Source organism: Malaclemys terrapin, chromosome 22, assembly GCF_027887155.1.
Source record: "Malaclemys terrapin pileata isolate rMalTer1 chromosome 22, rMalTer1.hap1, whole genome shotgun sequence".
NCBI classification, from domain to species: domain Eukaryota; kingdom Metazoa; phylum Chordata; order Testudines; family Emydidae; genus Malaclemys; species Malaclemys terrapin.
The window spans coordinates 1,041,579-1,055,218 of NC_071526.1; the positions used below are offsets into that span (position 1 = coordinate 1,041,579).

Genomic DNA, 13,640 nt, shown 5'->3' on the forward strand with positions numbered 1-13,640 from the left:
AGCTTGTATTTTTATATTTCTCGACAAATACTGTTTGCATAAACCTTACTGCTTTCCTCCCTGCCTTTTGGTAAAGGTGAAAGGTCCCGTTTAGAAAAGGGAATGGGAGCGTAAGTGCACTTAGACTTTATATTTATGAAATTGTGTGTCTGTTTTCTGTGCCCTGTGTCAATCCTAGTTTCTCAGAAGAAAGCATCTATAAGGCATTTACTGGTAGTTAAGAGTACGAGTGCTGCTCAATACATGCTCTGTGCCTCCAGGTTTACCCAAAAAAACATTTACCCTTGTATTGCTATATCTCCCTTATGAATTAAGTCATCCTTTTTTAAATTCTGCCTTCAGGAGAGAGGCTTTATATGTGTAGTGGCTTTTGGTTTTACATTTCAGTCATTGCCTGTGCAACACTTGCAGCCTTGTCCGTTATCTGTTGATATAGAGATCTTCCTCCCATGCTGCTCCTAATCTGCTTCTCACAGAGGATCGTGACTGAGCTTGCAAGCAATTAAGGTTGCAGGTGGACCTTCTGAGCTTGACATTAGTTTGAGGAATATCACCCAAAGCTTCAGTAAATATTAGACTCTAATTGTGTGTGATCTGGGTGATGCTAAGTAGAACCTGAACCCAGAAGTCTCAGGCAATAGGAACGTGCCCCGGTCCTGAAACATAATACATGGAGGGAAAAGAATTTTTGTAGGAGTGAAAAAGTTTAGTGATTTAGTTTGGGTTGGTCCTGCTTTGAGCAGGGGGTTGGACTAGATGACCTCCTGAGATCTCTTCCAACCCTAATCTTCTATGATTCTAAGTTAAAATAATAAAGATCTTTATGTATGCAGTGGGGTTGCAGCTGTGTTGATCCCAGGTTATTAGAGAGACAAAGTGGGTGAGGGTAGTACCTTTTATTGGACCAGCTTCTGTTAGTGAGAGAGACAAGCTATCGAGCACACTCAGAGCTCTTCTCCAATAAAGATATTCCCTCACCCATCTTGTCTTTGACTTCATTATAGCCAATCTCTGCCAAAAGTGTCATTTTAATCTGTGCAATTAAGAAGTCTGCTGAAGAAATGCCTAAATTAGACTACATTGCATGAGTGTAATCATCGTTTCAGTACAAAATTGATGCATTTCACATTTGCTTTTAAGATGCCACAAATTCACTATGTATGTCTAAGCATGACCCTTGGGTACTGTTCTGTGAACAACCAAAACAGCACTCCCAGTGTAGTATATCACAAGAGCAAGAAAAACGTTGAGAATTGCCAGTTTGACATACACCCATGTATAGATAAATGTCTACACCGCACATTTCTTTTGGTGACAGGTAGAGTAGTCCTCCTCCTGTTCCCCCCCCGTGAGGCGTGGCTTTTAGGCAAATAAAGAAAGCCTGAAGGGTGTGGGTAAGAGTGGAAGTAGGTACCCTGCCCTACTTGCTTTCTACTTACCCAAGCCATGCCTCTGTGTCTACGCTGCTATTTTGAGCTGCTGCTGTAGCCTTTCCCTGATGCTTCCCCGTAGCCAGCCTTTCACTGACCCATGTAGGTTCAGATGGAAGCAGCCAGCATTTCACTGCGGCACATAGTTTGTGTAGCTAAGTGCTGTCGTCAGTAGCGTATAGTATAGTTGTAGTGTTAGATGTGCAGTAACTCGTTTAACATTGTAGTTATGTTCCTGAAAAATGCTACTTTAAGCGAAACGATGTTAAGCGAATCCAATTTCCCCATAAGAATTAATGTAAACGGGGAGAGTTAGGTTCCAGGGACATTTTTTTTCATCAAACAAGACTATATTTTATTTTTTTATTGATGCATCTGAAGAAGTGAGGTTTTTACCCACGAAAGCTTATGCTCAAATAAATCTGTTAGTCTTTAAGGTGCCAGCAGACTCCTTGTTGTTTTTGTAGATACAGACTAACACGGCTATCCCCTGATATTTTATTTTTATATATACACCTCTACCCCCATATAACGCGACCCGATATAACGCGGTAAAGTAGCACTGGGGGGGGCGGGGCTGCGCACTCTGCCGGATCAAAGCAAGTTCAATATAACGCGGTTTCACCTATAACGCGGTAAGATTTTTTGGCTCCCAAGGACAGCGTTATATCAGGGTAGAGGTGTGTGCGCACACACTAAATTTTAAATAAACAATTTAATACTGTCCGCAGCAATGATGATTGTGAAGCTTGGTTGAGATGGTAAAGTCAGTGTGTGGAAGAGGGTGGGATATTTCCCTGGGAATGCCTTGCTGTTAAATGATGAACTTGGCTGAGTCCTCAAGGGTTAATACGTTGTTAATGTAGCCCCACATTCTACAAGGCAGTACGAATGGAGGGAGGGGAGACAGCATGGAGGGAGGGGAGACAGTCAAGCACAGTGTATGAGAGAGAGATGCACATTGCCCCTTTAAGTATGCTGACTCCACTATAAGTACACTGCCTTTTTAAGTAGATCAGCAAGTTGAGACAACAGCTGCTGCCAGCAAACTCCCTCTGTCCTGAGCCCTGTCGTGTCCCCCCTGCTCTGTGGAGATGGGGGTACAGGAGCGGGTGGGAGGGGGACACCCTGACATTAGCACCTCTTCCTCCCCAGCACAGTAAGTAGGCTTCCGGGAGCAGCTCCAAGGCAGAGGGCAGGAGCAGCACACAGCAGTCTGGGGAGGGACTGCTGAGCTGCCTGGCAATTCATAGCCTGCTGGGTGGCTGCTGCACAGGGAACTTAAGGGAGCGGAGGGCTGATGGGGGGGGGGGGGGGGGGACTGCTGGTCCACCCTTGGTTCCAAGCCCCCACCAGCTAGCTCCATCGAGTTGCTCTTTCTGCAAGCAGTGGACAAAGCAGGTAGCTGCCAAACAATGTTATAAGGGAGCATTGCACAACTTTAAACAAGCATGTTCTCTAATTGATCAGCAAGGAAACAACGTTAACCCAGATGACTTTAAGTGAGGAGTTACTGTATCTTGTTTTTAAAACGTGCTACATTCCAGGCAGTTTTGTCCTATCTTTGTTGTATTAGCTGCCTTTGGAACATGCAAAAAATATTGACACATGCTGAGCTTGTGAAAAAAGACTGTAACTCGAAGAGCTTCTTCCGATAGCCAGTCTCTAGCCTTTTTCGCTCTTATATTTGTAAAATGTGCCTAATTATGCATTTTGGTGAGCATGTTAGTCTGTCTTTTTAGTTGTTAGGATACAGCAAACATAAAAAATGAAAACATTTGCTGCTGTGCTGTAAGCGTAGACTTGCTGAAAACTCTTCATCCAAACAATACTAGCAGCAAACTCAGGAACTCTATTCCACATTTCATTGATAGCTTTTTTTTTTAATATAGATTTACTCACTATGGTGACATGTCTCATCCCATTCACCTCAATGAAGCATGAAATTTAAAGCTTAATTAAGGATATTATGTTATGAATAAAAAGCTTATAAGGAAATTAAAGGCAGCAAGTACAGTAATGGTAAATTAGCATTGCGCAGATAAAATTAAAAAACCAGAAAATGCAGAATCTAGTTTCTGCATCACTATTAACTTGGCTGCATTGCATGATCTGTTTTATTATTCTTTGTATTATAAACAAATGTTAACCGATGTGTGTAACCAAGAAAAGAGGACTAGAAAGTAAAATAGGTATGAAGTGGACAAGTTGATCTTGCTGTAAGAACAGTTTGCATTTCTTAACAAATTGTAAATTTTGTAACCTTAACATTCATTAGCTTTTCATTTAACAATGAAAACTATTTTGCAACCTAGCTATTTGTTCACTATAACAGTGTCCTCCACTCTGTGGTAACACAGCTTAGAAGGTAGCAAAGCTCTGGGCCTTGTTTAGGATGTGATGGGTGTGCTGTTTGGGGACAATTTTCAGATGTTCTGACATAGCTGGACCAGTAGAGCATTTTGGAATTGCAAGCTTTAACAAAGAAGACCCTCAGTATTATAAAACAGCTTTCAGAGGGATATTTAATAATTAAAGTAACTTTTAAAGTATTGTATTAGAAGCTTAATTTCACATTTCTCCAAGGTAGGGGAACCAGCACAGTTGAAAAGAGTAGAGGGAGGTTTTATAGGTTTTTCTGTTGGCAATCTAATTGTCTGTTAAATTACCGTATATACTCTATCATAAGCCGGTCCGTTTATAAGCCGACGCCCCTCCTCCCCAAGATAGATAAATAAAAATGGAAAATTTTTATAACCCGTTCGTAAGCCGACCCTATAATTCAGGAGTCAGCGAACTTTGGCTCTCGGGTCATCAGGATAAGCTGCTGGGGGGCTGAGATGGTTTGTTTACCTTGAGCGTCCACAGGCACGGAGGTAAACCTAAGTAAACAAAGTGTCCTGGGCCAGGACAGCAACTGGTGGGGAAACTTTTTTGGGGGGAGAAGCTGGGAGTCAGGGGAGTAACACCTGTGACCACCCCCCACATGACCCCTTCCCCATCCCTTCCCACTTTATCTGGGGAGAGCCAGGGGAGGATGTCTCTGGCCTGGCTGGAACTGCTCTGGCGGGCTAGACCAGGCGGCACGGCATCAGCCTGCCAGCCCCGGAGCTGCAGCTGCTTCGGAGGCTGTGGGGAGAGCAGCATGGCCAGAAGCAGAGACACTCTAGCCCTGCCTCTTCCCTTCTGTCTCTGCTGGCTGTACTGCCTCTCCTTGCTCCCTCTGTTGGGGGCAGGGGCTGTGTCCCACCTTTCCCTCTCTATACCCGTTCATAAGCCAACTCCCTTCTCTGGTGCTTCTTTTTTACTAAAAAAATTCGGCTTATGAACCAGTATATACAGTATATCTGAGTTCTTTGATACCACTGTACTCCTTTAAATTAAGCACTCTTCTTTTTTTCTCCCCTCCTTTGAGTTTTTCTTCTCTGACTTCATCAACTTGGAATTTATCCTATTTTGCCCCATTTCTTGTGGCTTCTCTCCCCACTCAGACCCCATTTGTCTGTCAGCCTTTTTAGTTTGTGATAAGTAATGTTTGTAGCTAGCGCTTACCAAGGGAGAACAAGATTGAATCAGTAATGTACTGTCGCTTTCCCACAGTGGCAGCTCTGTGCTGTGTTTCATCTGATTTGTCTCCTTTCTTTTTTACATTGAAACTGAGCATGAAATTTTAGGCCTCCTATGCTACTTTCCCACTGCCTTTTTTTGAGTACTGTTGGTGACTGGTACCTTTTGCTATTGTTTCTCTTGTATGAATGAGAGCGAAGTAAAATGGATTCTTCTACCTACCTCTTTCTCCTTGACTGCTTTTCAGAACACTCTCCTTTACCCCCCTTCCCACCCACCTCTAGAGGCTGAGGCTCCTGAATTTTCTCCTCTGCACATAGTTTGTTCAGCTGGAACCATGTGACATTGACAAAGATTGTGTCCTTTTCAGTTTGTTGGTGCTCTGGAAAAGGCAGCAGGAGCATGACCTTGCCCCTGTGGAAGATTAGGCATTTCTCTGATATACAGTACATCTACCTCCTTGTTCTCAAAAATAAATTTTAAAACCTGAGCTGTGTTCCAGTAACTCTAAACCTTATTTGTGCTCAGAAAATGACTTGTTGCTAACAGTACAAGTCAGTAGTAGGTCTCTCTGAACTGGTATTGAAAACATTTGATTGTTGTAAGTGTAAATACAAAGCATCACACATTCTGTAATAGTATTGAGAACATCTTTGTGCTATCTACTCTTGTTGTCAGCACCAGTTCAGAGAGACTGATAGTTGACAGCCAGTGAAAGCAAGAGATTTATTTCCTAGTGTACACAAGGCATGAGTGTGCGACTTGATATGCAAATAAACTCTTTGTGGTTTAGAGGCATTCTCTTACTATATGGTTGTGGAGCTCTGAGCACAATATCACCTCTCCCCTCCCCCGATTGAGACTGCTGAGTGCTCAATCATTATTCATTCAAATAACTTTTAGCTCAAGCTCTCTAAAAAATTAGTAGTGGGTATAAAAATTGTCAGCAGATTTTCCCCAACAATAGTTGTCTGCTTAACTAGTAAGCAAGTAAATCTTAATCCTCTACTTCAGATGAGTGAAAAATGTTTGTGCAGCACCTGCTATGGGCCATTACAGGTGGACCAGCATCTCCAGTAGAAAATGTGTAGTTAACTAACACTTCTCCTAGGTTACTGACTCTTGGCTTCATTGGAACTGGAGTGCCCTAAAGCTCTGTGTGGATAGCAACTTCTATGGGGTTCTTTATAGAGTTGTATTGTTCAGATTTCCCTTCTGGTCTGTTTCCCATTGTCTGTTTTCATTTTATGTGTAGACTTGGGGTGCTGTGGAGTTCAGAGTGCACTTTCAACATATGAAAGCATGCAAATATCTGATTCACCATACCATTCTTATTGGGGATTAGATTTGGAGCGGGAGGTAAATTTTAAAATTTGTATGTTGAGTTAGGATGTCAGAAACTCTCCGTAAGAGCTTCAAACTGTATCCCAACTGCTACAAAAGGATCCTCCAACCCTAACAAGCAATCTTAATGAGTGTTCTGTACCTCAGGAGGGTCATAACTGTGATCTACTTGAGGATGTCACTTTGAGCCATCATGATCTGAGAGGGGCTACTCTCCCATTAGCCACTGTGAGCCCTAGAAATCTTTTCCATTGAGCATAGGAGATTTGTTCTTTAGGAACTCTGCTGGGTGTTGGGACATTACCTTGAAACATTCCGGTTTGAAGGAGCCTCGAAATAAGTCTAGACTACCAAACGGTGCTTAGATATCTTCAAAACATTCCACTGCTTCCTGCTCTTTGGAGCTGAGAAGATAGACAGAACCATTCAATCATAGAAGCATATCTTCTATGAGCAAAATTGAGGTAATTTCTCCAATAGAGATTTAGTGATGCATGAGAAGGGGGCTTATAAAGGCTTGCTCCCATAGGCATCACAACCACACCTATCCCTATTCCTAAAATTATTCAGTTTCCAATTAATATTTTTATTCATGCAGGACCTCTATCCAGGGCTTTTATGTAAGCTGAGGTAATTTTGAAGCCTCTTCGCATCTTTCCGCTGGTTGCTTTGCATTTCCTTACGCGTCCAGCTCTGGCTATAGTGAAAGTTCACTGTAAGATATTAAAGTACTTTGTACCTGAGTGTGTAGATGTCCACATCAGTGCTCTGTGGGTCAACAGTATTGACACACTCTGCTTCTAGGGTTCTAATGGATTGTAGGTACACAAAGGGCATTGAAGCAGATATTGTTGGTCTGAACCTTGCACGGTTCATGCTTCAAGGAAAGGTTTATGGAAGAGAAGGAAGAGGCTCTCTTGAAAATAATAGATGCTTTTCAGAATGGTTCCCTCTATCCCATTTCAGTTGGTGAGTGCAGGGATATCCAGGGCAAGATTATCAAATTCTTGCAGTTTTAGACCCCTAGACTCTCAATGTACCCATCCAACCAATCTTCAAACTGGTAGTAAGAAGTGTAATCTTATTATTCCACTCCCAGCTATTAATAAAGCTGATCATAAGTATTTAGCCACCAGGAATGCTACATGCTGTGTGCTTCTACCTTTCCCACAAGAGTGATTTAAAGAGTTCCAATAACAAGGATAAAACTTTAGAAGACTACAAAGTTTGGTGCCCTGGACCTATATTCCAAAAGATGGAATTCTCAGAAAATGTGTTTAGTTAGTTGGTGAAATTTAATACTTAAATCGCCAACTGCCAGGCCTTTATGTCCAAATATGATTTTAACTTATGGAGTAAGGTCCCTGAGTTCTCCTCTTTCCTTCCACAGGGCAAGCAGGAGGACTTCAAGACGACAATTCTGGAGGGTATGGAGACGGCCAAGCATCAGGTGAGGGTGGCGTTTGATGCTTGCCACTTAATAGCAAGAGCCGCCAAATGAGGGATTGATGCTTGCAAGTGCGCATGGGTGTGGGTGTTCAGACCTTAGCAAGAGGTATAGGAGACATTTACTCTTTGAGAAAGGGAGGAATCTCTTCTAATTGCAGTTGAAGGCTCTAGTGACTAAGTAAATGGAAAGTAAAACTACACTGAAATCCCTCAGGCCGATCTCTCATCCCTCCACTCCTCTCCATGTTCAGAGGAGACCAAACATGGGAAAGGGTACTTCCTGCTTAGTCAGCTTTTACCCATTAGAATGGTACTGAGCTCCAGGCTTCAGTGTGCTAGGCCCTTTTCTAATACACTTGAAGCCCATATATTTTTGAAAGGATTGAGTTCATGAGCAATTTCCCAGCATTTGGCACAGAAGACTTGCCTATGGGGTAGGTTAGTCCACTTTTTAATAGACTGGCTCATGAATTCGAGCCAACATTTGATCCGAAGTATCGATATAAAGGGGAATGCATTTAGCTTGTAATCCCCACGAATTGCTTTCTTTATTTTTAAGTACTTTCAGAATGCTACCAAAATGTTCATCTTCCTCAAACCATGCCACTATATGCCTGTGGCACCTGAGGAGTCAGGCATGGGGTTTTAATCAAAGTAGTTATGAGTTCCATTCTAGACCGTGAAGAAATAAACCTCTTTGAAACAAATACAAAATTCAAGGTATCGCAGGGGTTCACCCTCACCCGTTCTAAATGAAGGAGCCTGATTATGTTTTGGACCTTGGTATCAGCACATATAGAGATCCCTTTTTAAATATTTTCAGACTTACAGAGGGGACATAGTGCTTTTTTGCCCTGGACTTTTTGACTCTGCATTTTGCAAATTATACATGTTACATCAGTATCAAACTGTTTCTGGGAGTGTGCTTTACCCACTTGGATGGATGAATTAATGATTACTAATTCCTGGAAATTGTCAAGAGAGCAGAATGTGTTGCTTTAAGTACTGAAGGAGTTTTTCATCTGAAAATGTCCCACCAAGGCATGTGGTGTGGATTTTTTATTCCTTTCTTTCTTTTCTTTTCTTTCTTTCTTTTTTTTGATGGAGCAGTGGCCAACAAAATCCTTTTGAGATGTGTCCTGTGAGGAAGGAGAATACCAAAATGCAGGTTGGGTTAAATATTCATGAATGGTTGGTACTGTAGTCAGGAAGTAATAAATCTGTGTGTGTTTGTAAAAGAGAGAGGAGTAAAGGAGAATCTGTGGTGGTGGAACCACCTTAATCATAGAGATGCACAGAAAAACTGTCAAAGACAAATGTGTGTGAATCCTCCAGGATGAGACTCTTCCATTCCTTGTTGAGATTTTTCATAAAGCATGGTTCATGTAAGAGTAGAGGGGGAATAGTTTAACCTACCTGAAGGTGATCTAAATTTAGCCCGCTCAATTGCAAGAAATCCACTAGAAGGGTGTTTGGTTTTAAGTGAGCTCTTCTGGCTGGTGAGCCATATTAAAATATTTTGCTGTTGTCTGTGGATTATATTTTACACCTATTCCATTCTGATCTTTAGGTCTGTTTCCTCAGTAACCATCTTAGTTCACAAACAAGATAAAAGTAAAGATTTCTGCTCAGCCTTTAATTATGAAAGCTTATCAAAGACAACTTGTTTCTGTGACCTTTTAATTTAAAGCCTATAGTCTCATGAGATGTGAACATGGCCTTAGGGAAAAAAACCTGCTTGGACCATCCTTTTAAATCCTTCTGTAGGAATTGAAGATTTTCTTTTTAAGGTACTTTATAGCTGCGGGAGCTTTGTCTCTCAAAACTGGTGAAACACAAACTCTGCTGACTGTGCCATATTCAGTGAAAAGGAGATTTGGTTTTATCTAGATTCTTTCCAAAGGTTTTATTGGGAGTTTTGCATTAGTTGTTTGGACAACATGCTTGGTGGTGTGTTCTTTCAGAAAAAGTCTCTGGTCAGTCCCTTTGTTTCCAGTAAAAACTCCTAAAACAGTCTAGTCAGCATGTTTGGCATTTGTTCAGTTTGTCTCTGAGACATGTTTTTAGACCTTTTTTCTCACTATTACTTGGTGTTATGGGCACTTAATCTCTGGTAGTCAGTTCTGCTAAAGGTAGTGCAGGGGGTGATGGATAGCTTCAGGTTGGTTCACTTGACAGTATATGTAGGGTACTTTTACTATACATGCATACTTGCACAGTGAATCTCAGATTTATAGACGGATGGAAAATAGCTGTAGAGTAGCCCATCCTCTAGGCTAGTGAACACTTATTACCCAAGGAATTGATCTTCTACCGTCTACAATAGGAGACTTTTTTTTCCAATAGCCTAATAGATATTGCTGTCAGGAAATCTTACTTGATATTCAACCTAGTTTTTCCAGTTTTTATTTTCAGTTTATACTACTAAGTAATCCCCTTTGTCCACGCTCCACAGTTATATGCCTCCGTGGTGTTTAGATCCTGCCAATTATTAGTCAGTTGTCTTCGCTCTTGGTTGTCATGCAGTCAAGCTATTCATAGTTAGCTCTTTTAATCTTTCCTCATAAATCGCTCTTCAGCCCCTTAATTTTCTTTAAGTTCCTTCAAATTGGTCTTCATCTTTATGGTATAAAAATGCTCAGAATAGTTTCACCAGACCTGCAGAAAGAGGATAATTTCCCTCCCACCACCTTCCCATTCTGTAACATGGTGCCTCTGCCAATCCAACCTAAAATCATACAGATGTTTTTGTTTCCATAACACACTGCAAAGTTCTATCTTATTTGATGCCTTCCACCATCTCTTAGTCAATATTGATACTGGAATTGTTCATCTCAGTCTCATTTCATTATTTGTGTTTTGGCGTTTTTCCCTTGGATATATTCGCTTGTATTTTTCCAGTTTAGCTTTTTTTCTGTTTATATTTCTAACCTTCTGAGGTCACCTAGTATTTTAAAATTAACCTCACTGACATTTGCCTCTCAATGTATTTTTTTTGTCTTGCTTTTTGTGCCTGTAAGATGTACCTTTAAAGTGAAGTCCAGAAGTGCCCTTTCCTTTTATGCAGAAATGTCTGTTTTTGTGCACTTTTTTTGTGACTTGTGTGTAGTTAGTTTCTGTGTTCTGCTGTAATTTAAGGATTACGGTCTAGCTAATACTATTGTTCTTGCAGTTTTCTGTAAACTGTGATTTCCATTTGTTCCAAAAATGCTAAATGTTCAAGTGCCTTAATTGGACACCATCTTTGCATATAGACATGACTCCTAGTTTGTGTCCAGCAGTAGACTTTAAGCATTGCATTATCTAGGAAAAGATAAAATTCCTTTCCTTTATTTCACTCAGGAAAATATAGCAGTCTCTTGCATGTATCTACACTCCACTGCTGTACACATTATGGTTAGGCTAAAGGGATGGACTGTGGGTTTCTCTAGATTTAGGAAAAGAAGCCAGTGTTTGTCAGTGTTAATCTAGACAAACCCTTAGAAGCTGGAGAGCAGATGTGAGGAACCTATACATTGTCCTCTTTGTGGTTTACAGCCCTCTTGGCTTAGGAGGAGTCTCCTGAAGGTTTGTGGAGCTTTGAGAGAGTGAGAGATCTAAACCAGTTATTTCTTATGGATAAACAGTTTAGTTTTCTTTTCATATCTTTTTATCTCCTCACTTTTACTTGTTGCTTGTTTTCTAAATCCAGTGTTCTTTTGTAGTAGTGCTAGTGCTGGTGCCCAATTTTGATCTGTAGCTCAAAGCACTGGCTGAGATATTTTTGGCTTGCAGAAATAGACAAAAGAAGCTGGTGGAAGTGTAAGACAAAACCAGTTGGCACCTCATTAAATATGGATATTCAAGGTGTCTTGACCAGGAGGGGATAGCTTTTTAGTAAAAACACTAACCTATCAGTTGCTTTTGGAATACTTGTTAGACACACCTTTTTTGTTTTTGTTTTTTATTTTTTTTTTATTTTTTGTGTGTGTAGGTGTGGAGGGTGCAGCTTTCCAGAGTAGACTTCCGCATGATCGTATGACCTCTCAAGAAGCTGCTTGTTTTCCAGACATCATCAGTGGCCCGCAGCAGACTCAGAAAGTGTTTCTGTACATCAGGAATCGCACAGTAAGTTCTTTAGTATTAGAAACCTTGATGGGAACATTTCCATATCTTTTTAATAATTTGCAAAGAACATCTGGATGGCTCTGTCTGGCGATTGCTTCTTGTGGTGATTGATGGTTTCTATGATGAGCTGTTCTATTTCAGAAACCTATCACACACAAAATCAATACAGGTAGTTCTTATCCAGTTCGGGATTGAGGCATTCTTTTGAGGGACAGTATAAGCAAATCTGCACTGGTGTTAGACCTGTTGCTTGAATACCGTGCACATTCTTAAGGTTACAAATAGAAGTTTCATATAAGATTCTCTTTTTCGATTGTCCATAACTTTTCCAACTAGTTTCCTTTTGGGCAGAATCTTCTATATTTAGTCTCAGGCTGTTGAGAAATTTAGCTAATTTTGTTGCATAAGAGGCCTGAAAACATTTTTACTTAAGGAAATTTAAGAAAAAATTGCCTGTGCGTGGAACTCAAATGCCTAAATTGTGAAACATTGAATTATGCATGTCACTTGTCCTCAGTAAAGAACTTTCATTAAGTGAATCAAACTTCATTTGTGTCTGTTGCATTTATGTTTTAATTCAAAACATCATTCATGCAACTGAAAGTACTGAGGGTGGGGTTTTCAAATGTGACCAAGTCACTTAGGTGTTGGCTTGGCAACCTGGTCAATTGACCTGTCAAATAATAGAGAAACAAGATAGGTGAGCGTGGTGTCTTTTATCTGGACCAACTTCTGTTGGTGAAAGAGACAAACTTTCAAGCTATGCTTCTTCTTCCAGTCTCTGATGTCCTGGTACCAACATAGTTACAACAAGACTGCAAATAGTCAAATAATCTCAGCTGACCACCTATTATTTGACTACAGTTCAATTTTTTTCAGATTTTTTTAAGCAAGAATGCCCTGATGTAGACAATAGTCTACCTTTTTGATTGCATCATGATGCCATATGTTAGCAAGCTTACTTAAAAGTTCGTGATTGCTCACCTTACACATTCTGTAATAGTACTGAGAACATCTTTGTGCTATCTACTCTTGTTGTCAGCACCAGTTCAGAGAGACTGATAGTTGACAGCCAGTGAAAGCAAGAGATTTATTTCCTAGTGTACACAAGGCATGAGTGTGTGACTTGATATGCAAATAAACTCTTTGTGGTTTAGAGGCATTCTATTACTATTTGGTTGTGGAGCTCTGAGCACAATAGCCGTCTCCCCCACCCCCCGTTCTGATTGGGACTGCTGAGTGCTCATTCATTATTCATTCAAATAACTTTTAGCTCAAGCTCTCTAAAAAATTAGTAGTGGGTATAAAAATTGTCAGCAGATTTTCCCCAACAATAGTAGTCTGTAGTAAGCAAGTAAATCTTAATCCTCTACTTCAGATGAGTGAAAATGTTTGTGCAGCACCTGCTATGAGCCATTACAGGTGGACCAGCATCTCCAGTAGAAAATGTGTAGTTAACTAACACTTCTCCTAGGTTTCCAGTTTCCAATTAGTATTTTTAGTCATGCAGGACTTTTATGTAAGCTGAGGTAATTTTGAAGCCTCTTCGCATTTTTCCGCTGGTTGCTTTGCATTTCCTTACGCGTCCAGCTCTGGCTATAGTGAAAGTTCACTGTAAGGTATTAAAGTACTTTGTACCTGAGTGTGTAGATGTCCACATCAGTGCTCTGTGGGTCAACAGTATTGACACACTCTGCTTCTAGGGTTCTGGGAGTCAGGCGAGTAACCCCTGTGACCACCCCT

At 40.8% G+C, this 13,640-nt stretch overlaps 1 protein-coding gene across 3 annotated transcripts in view; it reads left to right on the forward strand.

Annotated features, from left to right (window-relative positions):
* KDM1A (lysine demethylase 1A) overlaps positions 1-13,640 on the forward strand; it is a 157,835-nt gene that overhangs the window by 13,191 nt on the left and 131,004 nt on the right. For 2 of the 3 annotated variants that reach the window (XM_054011584.1, XM_054011586.1), the window contains exons 3-4: positions 7,732-7,791; positions 11,764-11,897. In XM_054011584.1, the coding sequence (XP_053867559.1) occupies positions 7,732-7,791; positions 11,764-11,897 (194 nt within the window). The remainder of the gene's footprint in view (positions 1-7,731; positions 7,792-11,763; positions 11,898-13,640) is intronic. The other variant, XM_054011585.1, reaches the window with a different exon arrangement.